The sequence below is a fragment of the Chiloscyllium plagiosum genome, chromosome 2, assembly GCF_004010195.1.
Source record: "Chiloscyllium plagiosum isolate BGI_BamShark_2017 chromosome 2, ASM401019v2, whole genome shotgun sequence".
Taxonomy (NCBI): domain Eukaryota; kingdom Metazoa; phylum Chordata; class Chondrichthyes; order Orectolobiformes; family Hemiscylliidae; genus Chiloscyllium; species Chiloscyllium plagiosum.
This window is the reverse complement of record NC_057711.1, coordinates 132462446-132486195: the sequence shown is the minus strand read 5'-3', so window position 1 is coordinate 132486195 and position 23750 is coordinate 132462446. Positions and strand designations below refer to the sequence as shown.

Below are 23750 nucleotides of genomic sequence, written 5' to 3'. Positions count from 1 at the left end.
ACTGAATATCATCCCTTACCAACATGGCCACCCCACCCCCTCTGCCCGTCAGTCTGTCCTTACGATAGCACGTGTAGCCTTGAATATTCATTTTGCAAGCAGTGTCCACTTGAAGCCACGTCTCAGTTATCACTAGAATATGGTATCTGCCAATTTTCAAAAGATCCTCAAGTTCATCCATCTTATTTATCATACTTCGTGCATTCATATTTAAAGTATTTTTTTTAATTTGTTACTGCCCTCACTCTTCTCATCAACTCCTATTTCACCCAGGAGAAAGTGAGGTCTGCAGATGCTGGAGATCAAAGTTGAAACTTTATTGCTGGAACAGCACAGCAGGTCAGGCAGCATCCAGGGAACAGGAGATTCGACGTTTCGGGCACAGGCCCTTCTTCAGGAATGACTGCTTCCAGTCTATTTTCGTCAATTCCTCTCTCATGCCCTCATCATTACCTTTATTTAACTGTAACACCATTATATCCGATTTTGCCTTCTCTCTTTCAAACTGCAGACTGAGCTCTACCATATTATGGTCGCTGCTTCCTAAGTGTTCCCTTACTGTAAGATACTAACTCAGTATTCTGTTCTTTCTCCCCATACACATTGATCCTTTTAGCCCTGAGGATTAAATCTTAACTCCTTCCTAAAAGCATTCAGTATTTTCACCTCAGATTCTCTCGGTGTCAAAGAGTTCCACAGGCTCGCTACTTTCTGTGTGAAGACACTTCTCCTCCTCTCAGTCCTACATGGTCTAACCCTGTCTCTTTAGACTGTGACCCAGGTTAAGGACTCCTGGTCATTTGGAATATCCATCCTGTATTTGCCCTGTTCAGTCTTGTTAGAATTTTATAGGTTTTTATCAGATCCCTCCTTATTATAGAGTTATAGAGCTGTATAGCACGGAAACAGACCCTTCTGTCCAACTTGTCCATTCTGACCAGACATCCCAGTCTGACTTAGTTCCATGTGCCAGCACTTGGCCCTAAACCCTTCTTATTCGTATACCTGTCCAGATGCCTTTTAAATGCTGTAATTGTACCAGCCTCTACCACTTCCTCTGGCAGCTCATTTCTTACAAGAACCACCCTCTGTGTGAAGTAGTTGCTCGCTTGGGCCCCTTTTAAATCCGTCCCCTCTCACTCTAAATGTATCCCCTCTAGTTCTGGACTCCCCAACCCCAGCGAAAAGACCTTGTCTGTTTATCCTATCCATGTCCCAGCCTCCAACACTGTAGGGAAAAAAGCCCCAGCCTATCCCAGCCTATAATTGAAACCCTTCAACCCTGCAACATCCTTGTAAATCTTTTCTGAACCCTCTCCAATTTAATATAATCCTTCACACAGCAGGGCAGAACTGTACACAGTACTCCAAAAGTGGCCCCAACCAACACCCTCTACAACCTCAAAATGACATTTCAACTCCTATACTCAACGGTATGAGCAATGAAGGTTAGCAGGCTAAACATCTTCTTAATCACCTGTCTACCTGTGACAACTTTTAAAGAACTATGTACCTGAACCCCGAGGTCTCTCTATTCAACAGTACTACCCAAGGCCCTACTATTAACTGTAAACATCCTGCCCTTGTTCGTTTTATCAAAATGCAATACCTCACATTTATCCAAATTAAACTCCAGAGACAGGTCTGAATGAGGAAATTACAGAGGGACTTCCTGACTGCTCACCACGAGAAAGGGCATCATAAGAATCCTTCTCAGCCAGCTCCTCCCAGTGACCGAACAGCTCCTCCCTCAGTCTCAGTGCAGCTTCTGCCCATGCAGAGGATTAATGGCCATTATTCTCAGTGCACAATAAACCCCAGGAAAATGCAAGAACAATACCAACCTCTGTTCACAGCCTTCTGCAACCTCCCAAAGGCTTTGGTCTCTTGTTAACCATGTGGGATTGTGAGACATCCTCCTCAAATTTGGCCACCCGCAGAACTCCATTTCCATTCTCTACTTGCTGCTTTATAATGACATGCAAGCCTTGTGCCTCATCAATGGATCCATCACAGATCCTGGTGTGAGTGCAAACCGGGGACAGACAGGGCTATGTCATCATATCAACATTCTTCGTTATCTTCCTCAACACCATAATCCACCCCCTGTCCATGAAGCTCCCTATCAGAGTGGATCTAACCTACAGGATGAGTGGGAGACTGTTCAATGGTTCCAGGCCAGAATTAAGGCCACTCCAATACCTGTCATTGAGCTGCAGTACACAGTCAGTGCCTGGTGTGCACACTTTCAGAGTCGAGATAGAAACCATCATCAGTGGATTCACCAAGGAGTATGAGAGAATGAGCCTCAGCTCAGACATTCGGAAAGCAAAGGCCCTATACCAGCCTCTCCTGCCACTCAACACTGTCCCCCCACCTGGCCATCAGAACCCAGGGTGAGCCCCTGGACAAGGTGGGTCATTTCCCTGACCTTGGAAAGGTCCTCGTGGTACTAGCAGGCATTGACGATGAAATCCACCATTGACTCCAATGTGCCGGTGCAGTCCTCAGGTGTCTGCATGTTCAAAGTCCAAGATCTCAAACCCAGCACCCCAACAATCCCAACCCCCCTGTAAAAATCCCTGCCCCAACAATCCCAACTCCCCCATAAAGACCCCACCCAACAGTCCCAACCCCCCAATAAAGACCCCGCCAACAATCTCAACCCCCCACCCAATCCCATCCCAAATGTAGGGTTAGTCTCCAGTCTGGTGCCAAGAGTGTGCTGCACTGTCACTAGTGCTGGAGCAGGTGAAGAAAGGGAAGGGTTTCCATCAAGTCAGTCCATGAGAAAGCACAGCTGAAACTGAACATAACTAATAATACCTTTGATTCACAGAAGCGAGGAAACTAGGAGATAGAACAATGCACAAAAAGGCAGCGTACAAGACAACAGGAGAGACTGCTGTTGGACAAAAAAAATGTAATCCAAACAGATGCACAAAGAAAAATGATATGAACAACATAGACCTAATTATATATTCCAGTAGCTACTGAATTTTACTTTCTATTTTTGAAAAGCTTGATTACTGTGTTGCTGAAATAGAAGACAAAGGAAACTGAATATTCACAGCCTGTTTTCCTGCAGTAATGTTTCTAATTATAACTCCTGTATGATTCCTCATGAAAGGGGGACTTAGCATTTAAGCAGTACAAATTACAACAGGCTTATCATTTGCTCAGCTCTCTATCCAAGTGTATCCCCATCACTAACTGTCCAGAAATCGAAACTGGATCCTGCTGTTCCTTTTGTTTCCTGAAATGCATTATTGGCCACGTTGGATCATGCTGCTTTTGCAATAGTTAACACAGGAAATGTACAAATTAGAATTTCTGTCTTGCCAGAATGCATTGACGTTTTGTTGGTCCTTGATCCAGAATAAATAAATAATGTTAATTGGCCCATTTTTATTTCCACGGCGCACATTGACTTATCAAAGTTTTCCCAGAGAATAACAGTGCTGTTCTCCAGATGTTGGTGAGACCAAGGCGTTGGTAAGACCCAGAACCGGTCCATTAGATACATGCAAACAGGTGTGAGTCAATACTATTTTATCCTGTTCCACTGCTGACTGGATTCTAGCTGGTTCCCAACAAGCTAAAGCAGGGAGGGCCACTCATTGCACTATTGGAGGATAACATTCCTGCTGTTAGATCTTTAGCAAATTAAATGACAAACACTGTAGTTTTCAGGAAGAGGGATTTGCTTCAAAGGTTTTCAGATTTCTGAAATTTTCGTAGCAGCTCATTTTGAATTGTAAAGAAAATGACCAAATCACTGTTGTTAGACTTGGATATATGTCAAGAACTAACATCAGGTACTTGTGAGATCAGTTCTTACTCATTAACTTGACACTGTTAGTGTGCATTTACTTTCTGATATGGATTTTTATTTGAGCCGGGAAAGTGCAACTTGACGGATTCCAATACTGAAGGAGTTAAATAAACCAGAATGGGGCAAAATTATGCAAAGCAGTTGAATAAACAGGAAATGGTTGCAGTCACACAGGAGAGTGGGTTTCAATACTCAGAGGAGACCTTTTTCGCAGAAGGAAAATAACCAAAACCTTTTCTAAGCACGCTGGAATTGGATTGAATCTTTAGACACAGACAAAGCAATGTTATTAGTTCAGAAAACAAGATTTCTTCAATATAAGTTATTCTGTGTAGATTTACATTAACTTTTAAAAGGTATACAAAGGTCATATGTATATTTGAGTAAAGAGCTTGGCAATAATCAAAGACTGACTGCCTATCACTTATCAGTTATAGTGTACCCTTATTAAACAGCATTGAATCCCATCGGTAGTAGTTGCTGAAAGTCAAACCCGATACTAACTTGAATGATTTTATTGTCACATGTATTTGGAAATGGTTTTATTCTCACAATCTAATGTCATTTTGGATTACAAAATGAATAAACAGAAATTACTAAAATAGAACTTCATCTTCAATTGACAGAAACATATAAAGGCAGAAATATAAGAAATAATGTTCATCTTTACATGTCCTTCTTGTCGAGCATGGCTCTGGATGTTTTTAAGGTCTCTGGGGTTTCTGTGAGGTGTTCTGGGCCCCGTCCATAATGAATCCCATTCTAGGCCCAGCCAATGCCCCAGAAGTCGCCAACTGCACTGCCTCGCCGACATCATTGGGAGTCCCGATCCATGCTCGACGTCACCTAGAGTCCCGATCCGGGTCCAACATCACTGGGAATCCTGATCCAGGCCAGACATCACCAGGAGTCCCGATCTGTGCCCAACATCACTGGGAATCCCAATCCAGGCTCAACATCACTAGGAATCCTGATCCGGGCCCAACATCACTAGGAATCCCTATCCGGGCTTGATGTCTATGGGAATCCCAATTTGGGCCCAACATGGCTGGGAATCCTGATCTGGGCCCAACATCACTGAGAATCCTGATCTGGGCCTGACAACACTGGGAATCCCGATCCCTGCCCAACATCGCTGGGAATCCCGATCTGGGCCTGACATCACTGGGAATCCCGATCCCGGCCCAACATCGCTGGGAATCCCGATCTGGGCCTGACATCGCTGGGAATCCCGATCTGGGCCCAACATCACTGAGAATCCTGATCTGGGCCTGACACCACTGGGAATCCCGATCCCGGCCCAACATCGCTGGTTATCATGATCTGGACCGACCGTAACCATGAGCCACCGCTGCAGCCACCACCTTCACCATGGGTTTCACTCTAGCCTCCTCTGCACTGACACCGCCTCAGCCAACAAGAAAATTTAAAAAAAGAAAAGAAAATGAAAAGTAAAGAGAAAAAAGGATGTGACTGACCTGGAGTAGACGGTCTCAGAAGCCAAAACGCTACCTACCTTGTTGGTGTCGCCATCTTGGTTGGTATAGTGTCCTGGTGCTTGAGAGCAGAGGACAATCAAGTGAAAAGCCATGGATCTGAGTTCTGCATTTCTGTGGCTAATTGCCAATTACCTCAATTTTTGGAGGGTTAATTGCCATGAGGGCTAGCAAGGGTATTACCTGATCTAACTAAACTAGTCGCATTAACTGGTGATCCATGTAGTGTCACTGTCATGCAATTCTATCTATATCTTACCCTGAGCTGTTCCCAGAACAATTCACGACTCACTAGATGTTACCAAGAGACTGGTATCTCAGATGTCTGAGCCATATTTAAAACACAAGACCATAAGAAATAGGAACAATAGTAGGCCATTTGGCCCCTCAAGCCTGCTCTGCCACTCAATAGGATCATGGCTGATCTGACATTCCACATGCTCAATCTCCTGCATTTCCCCTGTAACCCTTGATTTCCCAATTCATCGAGAATTTATCTATTTCAGCCTTACGTATTCTCAAAAACTCTGACCCCCACAGCTCTCTGGGGCAAGGAGTTCCAAAGGGAATCAACCCTCATCATCTGAGACTTAAATTGGTGTCCCCATTTTATTCTGAGACTATGCCCTCTGGTCCTAGAAATGTAGAGGTTAGGAGCATGAGTAGGCCATTTGACCCTTCACACCTAGACTGTCCCATGAGGGAGAATATTCTTAGTGTCAACATGGAGTGAACCCACTGAAAATTCAAACCCATTATTCAGAAACCAAATTGGACATTGTTCAAAGGGTCTATTTCTTTCAACAGAAGTTGTTGATGAAAAATACGATTGTGCGCGGCCAGTATACTGTCCAACAACTGTTTGTGTTTATTGTTCTGCCCACAAATACCTCTCAATGTCATGGATAGCATTGGCTAATGAAGGGCTTAATGAAGGGCAAAACCCTGTGGGAATTCAAAACTATGAGAGCACTTTGAGGATCATAGAAAAGCTCAGCTTAATGTTTGATGGGGCAATGGGTGTGAACCTTGGATTCGTAGCTGGAGGAACAAGAGCAAAAGTTATTGCAGTTCTGTACATGCCAGTAGAATATGAATGAACTTTTAGGACAGCCAGTGAAGAGCTTGGCTAACAATGTTTGGGAACTTCCTTGGTGTGATAAAACTAATTGCTAAGATTCATTCTTTTCTTCCAACTACCTAAAACATGATAGAAGCAGTGAGTTTGAGAAATCTCCATACTTGTGGAAAACAATCTGTGATAAATAAATGTGCCAATGGCTGAAAAAGCAAGACAATCTATTTTGGGTGACTTGAGAAAGGCAGGATACTTTAGCTTGTCGACTTTATACCAAATCATTCACATGTTTATCAACCAACTGTTATTGTAAGATATGTGTCACTTAACGCTGGTTTTCCAGTTGAATGTTTTCTAACTATCCTTCAAAGAATGTAGTGGTAAAAATGTAGCCAACATAATGGTGGATTACCCAGGCAATGACTGCAAAGGTGATTTCACAAAGTGCTGTCGATGGTAGTCATGATTTGGAGATGCCGGTATAGAACTGGGGTGTACAAAGTTAAAAATCATACAGCACCAGGTTATAGTCCAACAGGTTTTATTGGAAGCACTAGCTTTCGGTGTGCTGCTCCTTCATCAGGTGGTTGTCTCCTTCATCAGCTAGTGCTTCCAAATAAATCTGTTGGACTATAACCTGGTGCTGTATGATTTTTAACTTCACTATGTGCAGGGGACTGACATATCATAATGCACTGAAAATGGCAGGATAATTATAACAGTGTGCAGTAAGAACTATAGAGAAAAATAATTATGAGATATATGTTCCATGTTCTGTACATTCACTGAATTCTGGTGACTGTGCTGCAGTTGATTGCTGCCAACACACAGTATTTTTGCTCTTATGCAACAAAAATACACATTCTTCTCTGTCTCTGCAACATCTGAGGGAGTACTTAAAATCCTGATTCTACCTAAATATTTCTCTGACCATACACGCACCACCCTCTGCGTGAAAAAGTTACCCCTCGAATCCTTTTCAAATCTTTCCCCTCTCACCTCTAGTTTTGAACTTCCCCACCCCAGGAAACAGACCTGCACTGTCCACCCTGTCCATGCCCCTCATGATTTTATAAGCCTCTATAAAGTCACCCCTTGGCTTCCGACGCTCTGGGGAAAAGTGTTCCAGCCTATTCAGCCTCTCCCTTAACACAAACCTTGACAACGACCTTGTAAATCTTTTCTGCACCCTTTCAGGTTTAACAACATCCTTCCTTTAGAAGGGCAATGAGAATTGTACACAGTATTGTATGCAGGGAAAGCTCATGTTAGACAAATAGCAAAAGTTGGCTATTCATGAGGTTGGTTCCTGGGAATTGGTCCTGGCAAGTCTGGAAGAGACCCTATGTTCAAGCAAATGGCATTTGTAGAATGGTAATTGAGACCTATCAGGGTGGAACCAGAACTAAAGTTATATTTTTGAACTATGTTTTCTGATAGATGGTTCTGGGCTGATGCAGAGATAGCATGAAGATTCGAAAGCCCAGAGAATAAAATGCTGAGTTAGATATATTGCTGCTTTTTCCTAGGTGAACAGAGGAAGTGACATAGAGCATAGAACATTACAGCGCAGTACAGGCTGTTTGGAAACAGGCCCTTCGGCCCAACAAGTCCACACCGACCCGCCGAAGCGCAATCCACCCATACCCCTACATTTACCCCTTACCTAACACTACGGGCAATTTAGCACGGCCAATTCACCTGACCTGCACATCTTTGGACTGTGGGAGGAAACCGGAGCACCCGGAGGAAACCCACGCAGACACGGGGAGAATGTGCAAACCACACAGTCAGTCGCCTGAGGCGGGAATTGAACCCGGGTCTCTGGCGCTGTGAGACAGCAGTGCTAACCACTGTGCCACCGTGCCGTCCACTAATTGCACCGACCTATGGAATCAATCTGAAGCTTCTTTAACCTACACTATTCCATTGATCAATGTTTCAATGAAATGACACCGTGTGAAAGCCATTTAATTAAATTGGCCAGTTTTGTTACTTTCTTTTTTAAAATCTTAATTGCATGTGTTTGAATGAATGGGGGCTGAAAACAACTGGTTTGGATTTAAAGCATAAATATTAATCAGCCACCACGTTGTTTAAGTTCCTCGCCACTTGTGTTATTTTGGATCAAATACACAGTTAAGTCTTTTGTTTAAGATGCAAAGCCAGAGTCTGGAAATTAATTATTCATAAAGTCTGGTTTGGAATGAAGTATATGGGGGTCTTTGACAGTTGAACTTGACTGTGTTGTGAATGCAGAGGTGGAAAGACTTATTTGGGTTCAGCGACCTATCTCCATGTCGTAACAATGTAAGTCAATCTCCCATTTATTGTCATCACCTTGAATGAAGAGGCCACAGATGTGAAGGAAATATCTTTTAAATCCCTCAATAACCATATATTAATTTAAATCTAAGATTTATTTGTTCAAAGGAAGTGTTTTGTTTGCTCAGAATGGAATTTCTAAGAGTCTCGATCTGAGATGAGGGTGTAATAAGATCCAACCGTCGAGGTAGAGACTGTCACAAAGCTGGTCCATTTTTGCTAAAAGCTGTTCCTTTTCTCAAGGATACTGTGTCCTTGGTTTTTCTCAAAGGATTCATAAACCAGCTCCCGGTTCCAATTAGACTGGTTTGGTACAGAGGTTAAAGGGTATTGAGAGGCCTTTTTGTTTATATGTAAACAGATGAGACTTCAGGCCAAAGTGGTCATGTTTTAGAAGTGACCTGTACAATGAACGGGGAGTGGTCAGCTCTCTAGTTGAACAGTTCAGTCCAGAAATAGTTGGGAGTTCAGCTGTGGACTGTGTGCACAGGCTCTCTCTCTCTCTTCCTGCCCCTCTAACATCAACCTGTAAGCATACATTCCATTTTTTCCTGTGTTTTAGGGCCTTAGCTTATTGGGACTGTTGTGTATATTCGGAACAGCATCATTAAGTCTAGTTTGGATAGACCGAGTTCTGTTGGGGTTCTTTATTCTGTTCTTTGTGTTTCATTGTGTAACATTGTGAATAAATTTCTGTCTGTTTTAAAACCTGGTAGTCAACCTATATGGCTTACTCCGGGTAATTCTCACTGTACACTTACCAAAACAAATTGCAAAGTTATGGTCTGGATTTCCTGCTAAAGAATGTTTTGAGTGGTCTGGCCTAGTCCATAACAAGAGAATGTGAGGTTTGTCAAAGAAAACATTAAGAACTTTTTTCTACTTTCCCATGTCTGTAAGACACTGATTTTGGTTGGCAGTTTTTATTAATTTTCTTTGAAGCATAATGTCGTTAAATTGAATGGGTGTTCCAGATATTCTGTGTAAGTGTGTAGAAACGGACAGGCTTCCTTTTGCTTTGGGGAGAAAGTGAGGTCTGCAGATGCTGGAGATCAAAGTTGAAACTTTATTGCTGGAACAGCACAGCAGGTCAGGCAGCATCCAGGGAACAGGAGATTCAACGTTTCGGGCACAGGCCGATTCTTCAGGAATGAAGAAGGGCCTGTGCCCGAAACGTCGAATCTCCTGTTCCCTGGATGCTGCCTGACCTGCTGTGCTGTTCCAGCAATAAAGTTTCAACTTCCTTTTGTTTTGGGCTAAAACAGTTAACGTTCTTCTTGGAAACTAACCTTGTTGCATTTTGGAAGTTTGAAAGAAAGTTCACAAAGTAATGTGTGATCGGATAGTTAACAGGATCCATTTTTCAAGAGATCAGTCTTGGAATCTTAGTTCCTGGACAGAATTATGATTCCAGGATATTCTGTAAATTGTGGGGATTTTTAATTCCCATGCAAAGTTCACACATATTTAGATTGATTTTCTAGTGTAAGATATGAAGTGTTTGGAGTGATTTTGATTAATCTTGAGTTATATTAATTTGAAAGAGAAGCCTTGCAAAGTTTTAAGATTTTTAGATTTTGGTTGTCGTACAATTCCCAAAATGGGAAATGATTTTTAAATTTGAATACTGTTCATTGGAACATCTAAACAAATGTTGTGAGTCTGATATGGTGGACTCAATGTGTTAAAATGAAGAAATATGTTGAATTGGTTTTAGAAAGAAAATGGAACAAAATGTTTGGAGAAAATTAACATTAAAATGCTGCAGACTTCTATGCTGAAAGACGGCAGAGTTTCAAATATGGTCTTTCCACCATTGTTTAAGAAATATTTTTTAAAATATGTAAAATGATACAAGTGCATGAATTGGAGATTGCTTTGCTCTATCCTTTGGTGAAACAGATAAAGATAATTTACATGTATTTGGAAAAGCAAGGACTGATTAAGGATAGTCAACATGGCTTTGTGCGTGGGAAATCATGTTTCACAACTTGATTGAGTTTTTGAAGAAGTAATGAAGAGGATTGATGAGGGTAGAGCGGTGGATGTGATCTATATGGGCTACAGTAAGGCATTCGACAAGGATCCTTATGGTAGACTGGTTAGCAAGGTTAGATCTCATGGAATACAGGGAGAACTAGCCATTCGGATACAGAACTGGCTCAAAGGTGAGAAGTGACAGATGGAGTTTAATTCAGATAAATGTGAGGTGCTGCATTTTGGGAAAGCAAATCAGAGCAGAACCTATACACTTAATGGCAGGGTCCTGGGGAGTGTTGCTGAACAAAGAGACCTTGGAGTGCAGAACATTGGTTAAGCCACTGTTGGAATATTGCGTGTAATTCTGGTCTTCTTCCTATCGGAAAGATGTTGTGAAACTTGAAAGGGTTCAGATAAGATGTATAAGGATGTTACCAGGTTGGAGGATATAAGCTATAGAGAGAGGTTGAACAGGCTGGGGCTGTTTTCCCTGGAAAGTCAGAGGCTGAGGGGTGACCTTATTAGATTAGATTCTCTACAGTGTGGAAATAGGCCATTCGGCCCAACCAGTCCACACCGACCCTCCAAAGAGTAACCTATCCAGCACCCGGAAGAAACCCACGCAGACACGGGGAGAATATGCAAACTCCACACAGACAGTCACCCGAGGCTGAAATCGAACCTGGGACCCTGGTGCTGTGAGGCAGCATGCTAACCACTGAGCCACCATGTCGCCTAGAGGTTTATAAAATCATGAGGGGCATGGATAGAGTTAATAGACAAGGTCTTTTCCCAGGGTGGGGGAGTCCAGAACTAGAGGGCATAGGTTGAGGGTGAGAGGGGAAAGATATAAAAGAGACCTAACAGGCAACATTTTCACGTAGAAGATGGTGAGTGTATTGAAATGAGCTGTCAGATGAAGTGGTGGAGGCTGGTACAATTACAAGTCAGATGAAGTGGTGGAGGCTGGTACAATTACAACGTTTATAAGGCATCTGTATGGGTATATGAATAGGAAGGGTTTCGAGGGATATGGGTCAAGTGCTGTCAAATGGGACTACATTAGGTTGGGATATCTGGTCAGCATGGATGAGATGGACTGAAGGGTCTGTTTCCGTGCTGTACAACCCAATGACTGTATGGCTCTAAGTAACAGGTGGAATCTCATTCTTATGCCAACCTATCAGTCTTCAGTTACATTTAATTTGTTTGTTTATTAGGATCTGAATATGTTGCAATGTTTTGTTTCACATTTTTATAAACTTGTTCTGCTGATACTGAACAGGCATCTTAATGTGGAATGTAGAGTTTCCAAGAGCTTATCCCTCATATGTAACCAAGCTGTTAGAGCGCTGAACTTGGATGGAGGTTGTCCTCATGTCTTAACACTTTCAGTTGTGCGCCCAATTTTTCCCAAGCTCGGACCAAGATTCCATCAAAGTTATATCAAGAATTGAAGCCAGGTTCTTCAGAAGTTGAAGGCCTAGACATAGAACCTAAGTTATATTTAGCTTGGAATTGGGTGATGTTAGCAAGCATTCTCACCAGTTTACGGGAGGCTGGTGGTGACTGAATTAGTAATCCGAAACCTCAGGCTAATTTTTGATCCCATTATTGCAAATGGTGAAATTTGAACTCAATACAAGAATCTAGAATGGAAAAGCTAAGCTGATTGTATCCGTGTACCTGCTGTCAATCATCAGGAAATAAAAACCCATCTGATTCGTTCAAGTCTTTTAAGGCAGGAAACCTGTCTGGTCTGGTCTATATGTAATTCCAGACCCACCGCTATATGGTTATCTTTAAACTGGCCTTTGGGCAATAAACGCTGGCCTAGCCAGCAACACCCTCATCCTGTGAATGAATTAAAAAGAAATTCTATGGAACGAGCTGCCAGAGGAAGTGGTGGAGGCTGATACAATTGCAACATTTAAGAGGCATTTGGATGGGTATATGAATAGGAAGGGCTTGGAAGGATATGGGCCAGGTGCTGGCAGGTGGGACTAGATTGGGTTGGGATATCTGGTCGGCATGGACGGGTTGGACCGACGAGTCTTTTTCCATGCTGTACATCTCTATGACTCTACAACTCTAGGTCAAGTAGTCCTCTTGAACAGAGTGATGTATGATATGGAGGGGCCGGTGTTGGATTGGGGTGAACAAAGTCAGAAGTCACACAACACCAGGTTATAGTCCAACAGATTTATTTGAAATCACAAGCTTTCGGAACACTGCTCCTTTGTCAGGTTTACTCTGACCTGATTTCCTCACCTGACGAAGGAGCAGTGCTCCGAAAGCTTGTGATTTCAAATAAATCTGCTGGACTGCAACCTGATGTCATGTGACTTCTGATAGAATGATGTAGATGTGGTAAACTGTTTTATTCTTGTTCGATTTGTAAGTACAATGAAGGGGTAGACCAATGTTTGTAGTACCAATTTATGCTAAGATGTTGCTCTCTGTTTATATCTTCAGATTCTAGTGAGAAGTAACAATCTTTCAGAACAGGTAATGATCCTGGAAGGGAAAATTGAGGAAATTGCCATTCCTGAGAAAGTGGACATCATTATTTCAGAACCCATGGGATATTTGTTATTTAATGAAAGGATGCTCGAAAGTTACCTCCATGCAAAGAAGTGGCTGAAACCAAATGGTAGGTCGATACATGCAGGAACATATAATTTGTCTGAATATTTAAAAGTTGGGTGTGTGGTCACTTGATGTGTTAATGGGAAGTGAATACCTAAAGAATCCAGCAATATTTTGAAAGCGGGGCAAAGTTGTTTTGTAGCAAAGCATGTTGCTTTGGGAATGGAACATCTTTCTCACTTTTTGTCACCTAATGTTAGCATCAACTTCTCTGAAATCAGGCTAGGAGCAATGTAGAACTTTCTCTGTTCTGTCCTAACAGTGTATTTTTACTCGATGTGATAGTTACTTTATCCAACAGCAGTTTGAATATTTTCCTGGTCAAATATCTAATTCTTGAATCAGGTTTCTTTAGAATAAACTCACTAATTTTAAGAACTGTTGAGATTATTCAATTTCAACGGTGTATCTTGGCTACTTAGCATTGGCTGAAAGCAGAGCTGCGTTAAAACTCCAATACCAGAGGCAAAAGGACAATATTCTAACTAACTGCACCATCAGACCTAAGTCCTCAGAAAGAAAAAGCATTGTAGCCTATAATTCCTTACAGAACACACAAGTCTTGACTTTCTTCATCCTGCAATGCAGGTAAAGTATCCTATTTTTATTTAGAGCATCAGTTCACCATGCAGCATCATGCATTGGAGCTCAGTAGAGGGACGCAGGTTTGTGTCTGTAATTTCCTGATGACAATATTCTAAAGACAAGCATCCTGCCTTTGCATGAGGTGGTATCAGAGGGTCAGCTTTGCAGACTGCTTTTTTCCTAATTTTTAGGCTTTAATAAAAATAAGGATGGCTTTTGCTGTCCCTTAAAATAAGGCAGTATTTATTTTTATAATCATTATTATAGCCCTGTTGAAGCTTCCATGTTTATACCCCTGCTGTGTATGTTTTCTTAGGGATGATGTTTCCTACTTTTGGTGATGTTCATCTTGCTCCGTTTTCTGATGAGCAGCTTTACATGGAACACTACACAAGGGCAAATTTCTGGTATGTCCTCATGAGAGGCTCTGGCAATGTTTACCACCATCTGAAACTATTTGAGGACAACTTGTTTTCTGAAGAAACGGGCATATTGTTATGAAATGCTTAGATCACTGGAGGGAAATGGTCTTTTTATAAATCTGTCCCATTGGAATGTGTTATGAAATGGATCTTGTAAGTCAGGATGTTGCATGTAAATGCCAACATCCAGTTTCTAAGAGCAGATGTGTAAAAGTTTAAGTTTTCATGGATTATGTGTCATGTTTTTGTCTATTTAAATGGAGTCGTGTTACAATGCCAATTAATTCTGGTGACAGCTTTCCCAGAAATACATCACAGAGCAAATTCATTGTATTTTTTTGGAACCTGTATTTAAGAAGTGCAATATTCAATTATCTCACATTTAAACAGGAGTTTAGTACTGGAGTGTTGGCATTTGACTAGCTCTGTGCCATATTTGGCATTGCTTCCAATGTAATTGTTTTCCTCCAAAAACCAGGATCCCATAAGTGTTGCCTTGCCTTCATGGTACTTCCCTTTACTGCCAGACGAAAACAGAACCACTTCGCAATAGCAACAACAGCTTATAATTACAATGTGCCATTTGTTTAATAAAATGTCCCAAGACACTTCACAGGAACATTATAGGACAAAATATGGTATTGAGCCACACTAGAAGTTTTTAATTCATTCATGTGATATGGCTGTTCTATTGTCCACCTCTCTATTTTACTTTGAGAAAGGGCTGGTGAGCTGCCATCTTGAACCGCTGCCATCCATTCCTGTAGGCAGTCAACCATTAAGAAGGCAGTTCCAGAATTTTGGCCCAGCAACACAGCAGGAACGGGATATATTCCCAAGTCAGGATGATGTGCAACTTGGAGGGGAACTTGCAGTTGGGGGTGTTCCCATGTATCTGCTGTCCTTGCCCTTCTAGATGGGAGTGGTTTTGTGTTCGAAAGGTGCTGTCTAAGAACTGCTGGTGGATTTCTGCAGTGGATTTCTATGTGGATGTTGGATAAGCAGTCTGCTAATTAAGCAACAGTAGTGGAGTCATAGAGCTGGGTACTGGGCATGTATGGACACTAATGCTGTAGTGTTTGATTAAGCCACCTAATGACAAGCATGAAGATGAGAAATAAGAGAGGGACAAGGATAGATCCTTGCAGGCTCCAGATGTAATGGCATGGGAGCAGAATGAGAAACCACAAAGTGAATAATAAATACAGCAGACATAGAGAGTCAAGACGAAGTTCATTATTTAGATTAGGTATGTTAGAAAGCAATGAAATCCTGGTAATGGAGAGGGTTTTGGTGAGACAAATGAGGGGATTGTCAGGAGAGAGATTGTGAGAAGGGCTACAGAAAATGATGATGGAGTGTTCATAGAATCCCTACAGGCAATTTGGCCCATTGAGTCCACACCAATCCTCCAAAGAACATCCCACCCAGACCCACTCCCCTACGCTATTCCTGTACCCCTGCATTCCCCATGGCTAATGTACCTAGCCTGCACATCTCTGAACCCGATAGCCCATTTACCATGGTCAATCCACCTAACCTGCACATTATGGGCAATTTACCCTATGGTCAATCCACCTAACCTGCACATCTTTGGCTGCCAGAGGAAACCCACGCAGACATGGGGAGAATGTGCAAAGTCAACACAGACAGGTGCCCAAGGCCGGAATCGAACCCGGGTCCCTGGCGCTGTGAGGTAGCTTTGCTAACCACTGAGCCACCTTTCTTGGCAGTGGACCAGTACTGACTTCTTTCCTATACAGAAATGGTGGAAAAGAGGAGAGGCGAGGTGGTGGAGTAAAGATAGCTCAGATAGTGCCAGGCAGTGACTTGCTCTGATTGGAAATCTTGGAGCTGGCGAGAGTGGGACTCTTCGTGTTGGACAGAATACTGCAGTGCTTTGACTTCATTTACAGATTGGACAATGATGCAGAGGCTGAGAGGCTGGTTTGGTTCACACGTTGTCTCTCAGTGGATTGGGGAGAATTTGCTTTTTATAGGCTGAGGGTGTGGATTATTGCCAGAATAGGCCAACGTTTGTTGAAAACAGGGCTCAACTCCCAAGTGAGGGTTTAGCCGTTGAAGTGAAAGCTGAAACTGGTGGGAGGAAAGAAGTCTGAAGTTTTCTTTGGATGAAGGAAGGTCACTTACACCTCCTTTGGAAATGGGTTGGTAGTCCAGATGTGACCTCTCTGAAGTGTCTGTGGTGATTTAACTTCCTTGGTAATTCAGGCTAGAATTTACTTTTCAGATTAGCAGCAAAGGCCTGCATCTAACCACACTGTTTAAAAATTGTTCCTTCCACTCGTAATTAGATACATGGGATATGACGCCGAGCGTGCAAATGATCCATCACAGGAATGTGGTTTCCTTGTGAACAGAGCTTTATGAATTGTGTACAGCACAGGTTTCTACAGGAGCAGACATTTCAGCATTTGGAAACATTCCAAATCAGTTTTCTATCAGACTATCATTGACAGATGAATGCCCACATTTATGCTAAAGTCAACACTGACAGCATTTCACTGAAGCCTATGTTTCCTAGTTATTCCTTGGAATAAAGTGCATTGCGTGGCTGTGTTGGTGTCATCACAATTCAAAAATCCCTGAAATCCTAATCTAATCTAATCTAATCTGTGATGTACAGGTAGTGGTGTTGGACAGGGGTGAACAAAGTCAGAAAAGTCCCACGACACCAGGTTGTAGTCCAGCAGGTTTGTTTGGAAGCACTAGCTTTTAGAGCACTGCCCCTTCATCAGGTGAAGGGGTTTCACCTGACAAAAGAGCTAACTCTGACTTAATCTGTTCTTATCTAACATCTAGATGTTTTCAACAAGTAAAGATAGAAGATCCGCCCAATGTGCTGCCAAGAAATGTTTTCCCCTATGAAGTTTGATCTCTGTATTAGAGACTAGCTAATTTTCATTCTTTTTAAGAAAACGTTAAAGTTTTCTCTTTGGAAAGATCCAAAATATGGATTTATACTTGAAATGACAGTTGTTATTGGGTATAGGGCAGCATGGTGGCTCAGTGGTTAGCACTGCTGCCTCACAGCGCCAGGGACCCGGGTTCGATTCCCGCCTCAGGTAACTGTCTGTATGGCATTTGCACATTCTCCCCGTGTCTGTGTGGGTTTCCTCCCACAATCCAAAGATATGGAGGTCAGGTGATTTGGCCATGCTAAATTGCCTGTAGTGTTGGGTGCATTAGTCAGGGGTAAATATAGGATAGGGAAATGGAATTGGGTGGGTCACTCTTCGAAGGGTTGATGTGGACTGGTTAGGCCGAAGGGCCTGTTTCCATACTGCAGGGAATCTAATCATATCTTGACTTTGTGCAATAGTGTAAAATCTGACTTTTCTTTCCATTGGCTTACATAGAATTAAATTTTGGGAGATGTAAAACCTAGACTTGGTCTGGTACAAAGTCATCAGGCACTCATATATGTCTTTGTCAGATACTAAAGTTCTCTATCATTGCTTCATGTTTCACGAAAGAAAAATTAGGAAGTTGTACTGGGCTGGTTGTTCTCTGCTGCAAAGGAACAGGCCAAGCATACGGATATCAATCTCAGGATGTGTACAGGAGTTGGAGGGTCACGTTGCTGATGTACAGTACATTGGTTAGCCCACTATTGGAATAGTGCATTCAATTCTGATCTCCCTGCTATAGGTAAGATGTTGTGAAACTTGTAAGGGTTCAGAAAAGATTTATAAGGATGTTGCCAGGGTTGGAGGATTTGACCTCTCGGGAGAGGCTGAATAGGTTGGGGCGTTTTTCCCTGGAGCATCAGAAGCTGAGGGGTCGCCTTATAAAAGTTTATAAAATCATGAGGGGCATGCATAAGGTAAATAGACAAAGTCCTTTCCTTGGGGTGGGGAGTCTAGATCTAGAAGGTGTAGATTTAGGGTGAGAGGGGAAAGATGTAAAAGAGACTTAAGGGGCAACTTTATCACGCAGAGGGTGGCACGTGTATGGAATAAGCTGTGGTGGAGGCTGGTACAATTACAACATTTAAAAGGCATCTGGATGGGTATATGAATAGGAAGAGTTTAGAGAGATACTGGTCAAGTGCTGGCAAATGGGACGGGATTAATTTAGGATACCTGGTCAGCATGGACGGGTTGGACCGAAGAGTCTGTTTCCGTGCTGTACATCTCTATGGGGACAAAATGCAAAAAGGAGTCCAAGGGAAATTGTAGAAAAGTAATGGCTTCAAAGACATATGTGCCAGGAATTTGCTCAGGAGTTCTCTCAATTGTCTAGAGTGACTTTCAAACCCATGTAAACCAGCCTATGAACAATCCTCCACTAAAATTGTGGCATCCAGTGTGGAGAAACTACTCAGCAACGGCTGAAGCTGGTTAAAATCAAATAAATGCTCTCCTGGATCTCACTTGCCAGTTAATATTTAATATGCTCACCAAAAATAACCCTCATACATTACATAACTGACAAAGCTACAGTTTAGGTTACCCTCGGTGAATGGAGAATGATGTATTTGAAGTTTGTGTGAGCTGTGTGCATATGCTGAAAAAGAACACTCTCACTTGTCTTCAGTACTTCATGTGAAACACTGAAGTGAGAGCAGATGTTGATATGCTATGCAAGTTACCATTTCGCTGAAATATTTTCTGTGAGGCCTGAAGCGATTTGGGAAGTTGCATCATTAAACTGGATGTGAGTTGAATTTTGCAGAGTACTTCCATAAATATGTTTGTCTTGTTTTTAGATTGCTACTACATCGTATATAAGGAGAAGAGAACTGCAGACTGGGGGAAGATTGGCTTCAAATAGGTCAAAACAGAGATTAATTATATTAAAAGAACTTGAAAGGATAGATATAAACATAATTCAAGGAAATGTTGAAGTATTCTTAGAGAAAGGAGGATTAAAAATCTCAGGAAATAATGAGGATCAGTTCTAAACCATGGATATGGATTAGTAACTGGTTAAAGGGATTGAAGCAGCTGGTTATTATAAAAGGAACAAGGTCAAATGGGGGAAACAGTTACGCAAGGAATCACGCAAATGGATTTTGGTGTTGGCTTCTCTTTTTTATGTTCCTGATGTGTATAAATAATCCGAAGTTACAGTCAATTCAGGAAGTAAAATGTACAGATGACAGCAAACTATGGGAAACATGGACTGAGCTGGCAGCAATGATCTTACTGAGAGGGGAAGGGGTGACACACTGATGTTCATCAGTAGCAAGTGATGTTTAAAATGAATTCATACAAAGTGAAGTTTTTTTTATTATACATTCATGGAATGAGGGTGTTGTGGACAGGTCAGTTATTAGTGATTATCCATCCTTATTGCCCTTGAAGACAGAGTCAGTGTGTCTTGAACAATAGCAATCCATGTAGCACAGGTACACCCGAAGTGCTGTTAGGGAGAAAGTTCCAGGATTTTGATCGACAACAGTGAAGGAATGGCGTGTGGTTCTAATGACAGTGTGAAACTTGCCTGTGATGGTGTTCCCATGCATCTACTGTCGTCACTTATTAAGATAGAAGAGGATTGTTCTGGGCCAGACCAGAACAGACCAGACCCCCTCAAAATATTTTAAGAAGGCAGCCTAGACCTAACTTTTTCTTATTTATAATGCAAATGTGTAGTGCTGTGTTTCAAATGCGATGCAACTGGTCAAATTACTCAAGATTAAGCAGAACACAATTTATTTAAACACTGTAGTTAAAATACAGAGATATTTAGAATAACTTAACTCTACTGGAAAGCTTAACAGAATAATAGATACAGGAACTATTACTAATTAACTGTTCCAATATAGTAACATGCCCTTTAGCAAAAAGGTCAATCAGAAAATCAGATTTAGTCTCACAGCCTAGGAAGGGAGGCCCAGCTTTTGGCTGTAACAGAGAGACAAAGATAGCTTCCAGTTCTTGAAACCCACAACAACAACTGCTTAAAGCTAAACTTAAAAACTAAAAAACAACTAGTAACTGTGGTCTGTGAGATCTGGCAATACCCATCCAGGCTGCTTCTATTGTTTCAACATTAAAAAAAACTCAAGCCCTCCCAAGCTGTTTATTCGAGTGGTTTTGGAGCTCATTACCTCTGCCTTACAACCTCGCTTCAAAAAAAAGGATGAAATAACCTTTTAAAGTCATATCATCATCACAGGTTGCAGGATTGGAAGGTACTGTTGAAGTAGTTTTGATAAGTGACTGTAGTGCATCTTGCAGGTGGCATTCAATACTCCCATTTTATATTAGTGGTGAAGGGGGAAAATGTTGAAGGTGATGTCTAGCATACCATTTAAAAAAGCTGCTTAGTGATGGATGGTTTGTAGCCTCCTGAATGTTGTTAGACCTGAATTCATTCAGAAGAGTAAAGAATATTCCATTACACTCCCAACGTGTGTCTTAGAGACAGTGGACAGTTTCTGTGGAGTCAGGAAATGAGTTACTCACCACCAAATGTCAACACTGACACTATTTATATGACTATTGTCATTCAGTTTCTGGTCAATAATACAGTAACAATGACATCTTCCACCCATTTTTGTACTGATTGGGAGTAAACTGATTGGGTGATAATTGGCCGGGTTTGATCTGTCCTGCTTTTTATGAATAGGGCGTGTCTGAGCAATCTTCCCCAAGGCACCTGAATGCCAGTGTTGCAGCTGCACTGGAATAGGACAGATCTAGTTGTGGAGTACAAATCTTCAGTACCATAGCTGGAATTGTGTTAGAGCCAGTAGTCTTTGTACTATCCAACGCTTTCAGTTATTTCTTGATATCACACAAAGTGAATCGAATTGGCTGAAGACTTACGTCTGTTATACTGAGGACCACAGGAGGATTGACTTAATGGATCACTCACTCAGCACCTTTTATTAAATTTTGTTCACTGGGATGTGGCATTGCTGGCTCGGCCAATATTTATTGCCCATCCCTAATTGCCAAAGGGTATAAACCAGACTGCTTGGAGTCACATGTAGGCCAGACTGTGTAAAGATGGCAGATTTCCTTCGCTAATGGATATTAGTGAACCAGATGGGTTTTTTTTCCAACTATTGGCAGTAGTTATTTTAAAATTGAATTCAAATTCCACCATCTGCCACGGACATTACCTGGAGGTTAATTGTCTGGTGTTGATGCCATTAGGCCATTGCCTCGCTCTCACTGAAGATGCTTCAGACTTGCCTTACGATAAATAAAAATGCATATTGCACACAAAAAAAAATCATCTGTGTGTACTTGAAGAATGGACCACAGTTTGTCAAGGAAGAATATTGAAGACACCATCTCTAAAGGCAGCAATCAAGATAACACATAGAATAGTGAATTACATCACAAAGTCATTTGAGTAGAAATCCTCAGAATCATGCCAGAAGTATACCATGGATTAGTCACGTCATACCTGGAATACAAAGTGAATACTTTGAATTAATGTGACTCTGCTGATTCCTGAGGAATGAGTGATAAGGAGGTACGGTATTCAACCTTAACACAAGATGTCTCCGAGGGTAACAGATAGAGGTATTTCACAGACTCAACGCTACCAAAAAACGTAGCTTGTGACACCACATTCAGAGATGTGTTATCCACGGGACCTGAGCGCAGCGATTTGAATGACCATGAAACAGTTCTTCAACAGATCAACTGCTGCAATTGCTCATCAAGGACAGGTTATCCCGATCAGGAGACTGGACTCATTTAAACAGTAGATGGGCGTCTTCAAGGGAAGAAAGTAAAATTGGTATGTTAGATGAATAAGTTCCAAGTGGCTAAAAAAGTCCCAATGTAAAGCTCTCCAATGATAATACAACCAAATCGTGCAGTTTTTTTTACAGTATGTGACAATGCGTTGTGTTACCAAACTCTCAGATGTGACAACTTCAGCTGCTGCCAATAACATTTACAGGTAAATCCAGAAATTAGCCACTCACAGAAAACTGCCCCATAGTAACAGGTTGGGAGTTACATCTTCAGTCTGAATCCACGATAGAATCACACATGCATAGGTAGGCTCCTAAGACCAAGCTCATAATTACTACTGGAATTACAATTGTTAACGGTTTCCCTTGTTGAATATGCTGATCATCTTCCCTACTCCAGGTACCAGCAGTGTTTCCATGGGATTAATCTGACTGGCCTTTGCAATGCAGCTATGGAAGAGTACTTCAGTCAGCCGATTGTAGTAAGTAGGACTGTCAGCCTCTATGTGCAGATGAGAATGAATGTCAGAGATATTAATGGGAAATTATTAAGCTTACACACTTTCTACTCAGTCCCTCACACCATCTCTGCTATTCAATACCATCATGGGTGGTTGTCCAACTCCGTACCCCTTTCACACTTTCTCCCTGTAGTCCTAAGGCCCGTATCTATCTCCTTCTTGAAAATATTCAGTGTTTTGATCTCGACCGCTTTCCAGGGCAATGAATTCAACAGACTGTCTGGGTGAAGACGTTTCTCCTCAGCTCAGATTTCCCTTCATCACCTCTTCCTCTTCTAAAACTCCAGCATGTACCACGGAGATTAGAGCTGGGGACTGCATGCTGCTATTATATTTACCATTTTACTCAAGTATTCTTCAACAGGACAGTGTCTTTTTTTTTCTGAAGAATATATTAATCATCCAACTGAAAGTCAAATTGCTGCAAATCACATATTACTTTATAGACTTGGAGAGATTATTGAGCTTTATCAGGTTCTAGTGGAAATTAGAACAAAATATTTTTAGGCCATCAACACAACTTATTTGGCATTTCCTACCTAGGATACCTTTGATGTTGTCATTTTGATGGCACGGTCTGTCAAGTACACGGTAAATTTTCTACAGTCCGATGAGGATGATTTGCATCGGTAAGTGGATGCTGCGATTGAAATTCCAACTTGTTCTGTGATAATTGCTGAATTACTATAGATATGATTATATGCAAACATGTGCACTTGGAGCTGGGTCAGTTAGCTTGGATGGCTGATTTACAATGCAGGGTAACACCAACAGCGTGGGTTCAATTCCCAGCACCAGCTGAGGTTTCTATGAAAGACTCTCCTTCTCAACCTCTCCCCTCACCCTGAGGTGTAGTGACCCACAGGTTAAACCACCGCCAGTTGTTTCCCTCTCCCTAATAAGAGAGCATCCCTATGGTCTGGAAAGTCTACAGGTAGAATCAAAGTTAGAAATACTCACGGCTCTCTGTGAAAAAACATTCTACTTACCTCGGCCTTAAATGGGCAATCCCTTATTTTGAAACTGTGACCCCTAGTACCATATTCTCCCTTTCAAAGAATGAGGGGGGATCTTATAGAAGCATAAACAATTATGAAGGGAATAAATAAGAGAGAAACAGGGAGGTTGTTTCCACTGGATGGTGAAACTAGAACGAGGGGACAGAGCCTCAA

The 23750-nt window shown here is 41.8% G+C and overlaps 1 protein-coding gene across 2 annotated transcripts in view; it reads left to right on the top strand.

Moving 5' to 3' along the window:
- The window catches only part of LOC122564086 (histone-arginine methyltransferase CARM1-like), a 90439-nt gene that overhangs the window by 43370 nt on the left and 23319 nt on the right, over positions 1–23750 (top strand). For both annotated transcript variants that reach the window (XM_043718629.1, XM_043718619.1), the window contains 4 exons: positions 13190–13367; positions 14265–14355; positions 22458–22539; positions 23122–23207. In XM_043718629.1, coding sequence (XP_043574564.1) covers positions 13190–13367; positions 14265–14355; positions 22458–22539; positions 23122–23207 — 437 coding nt within the window. The remainder of the gene's footprint in view (positions 1–13189; positions 13368–14264; positions 14356–22457; positions 22540–23121; positions 23208–23750) is intronic.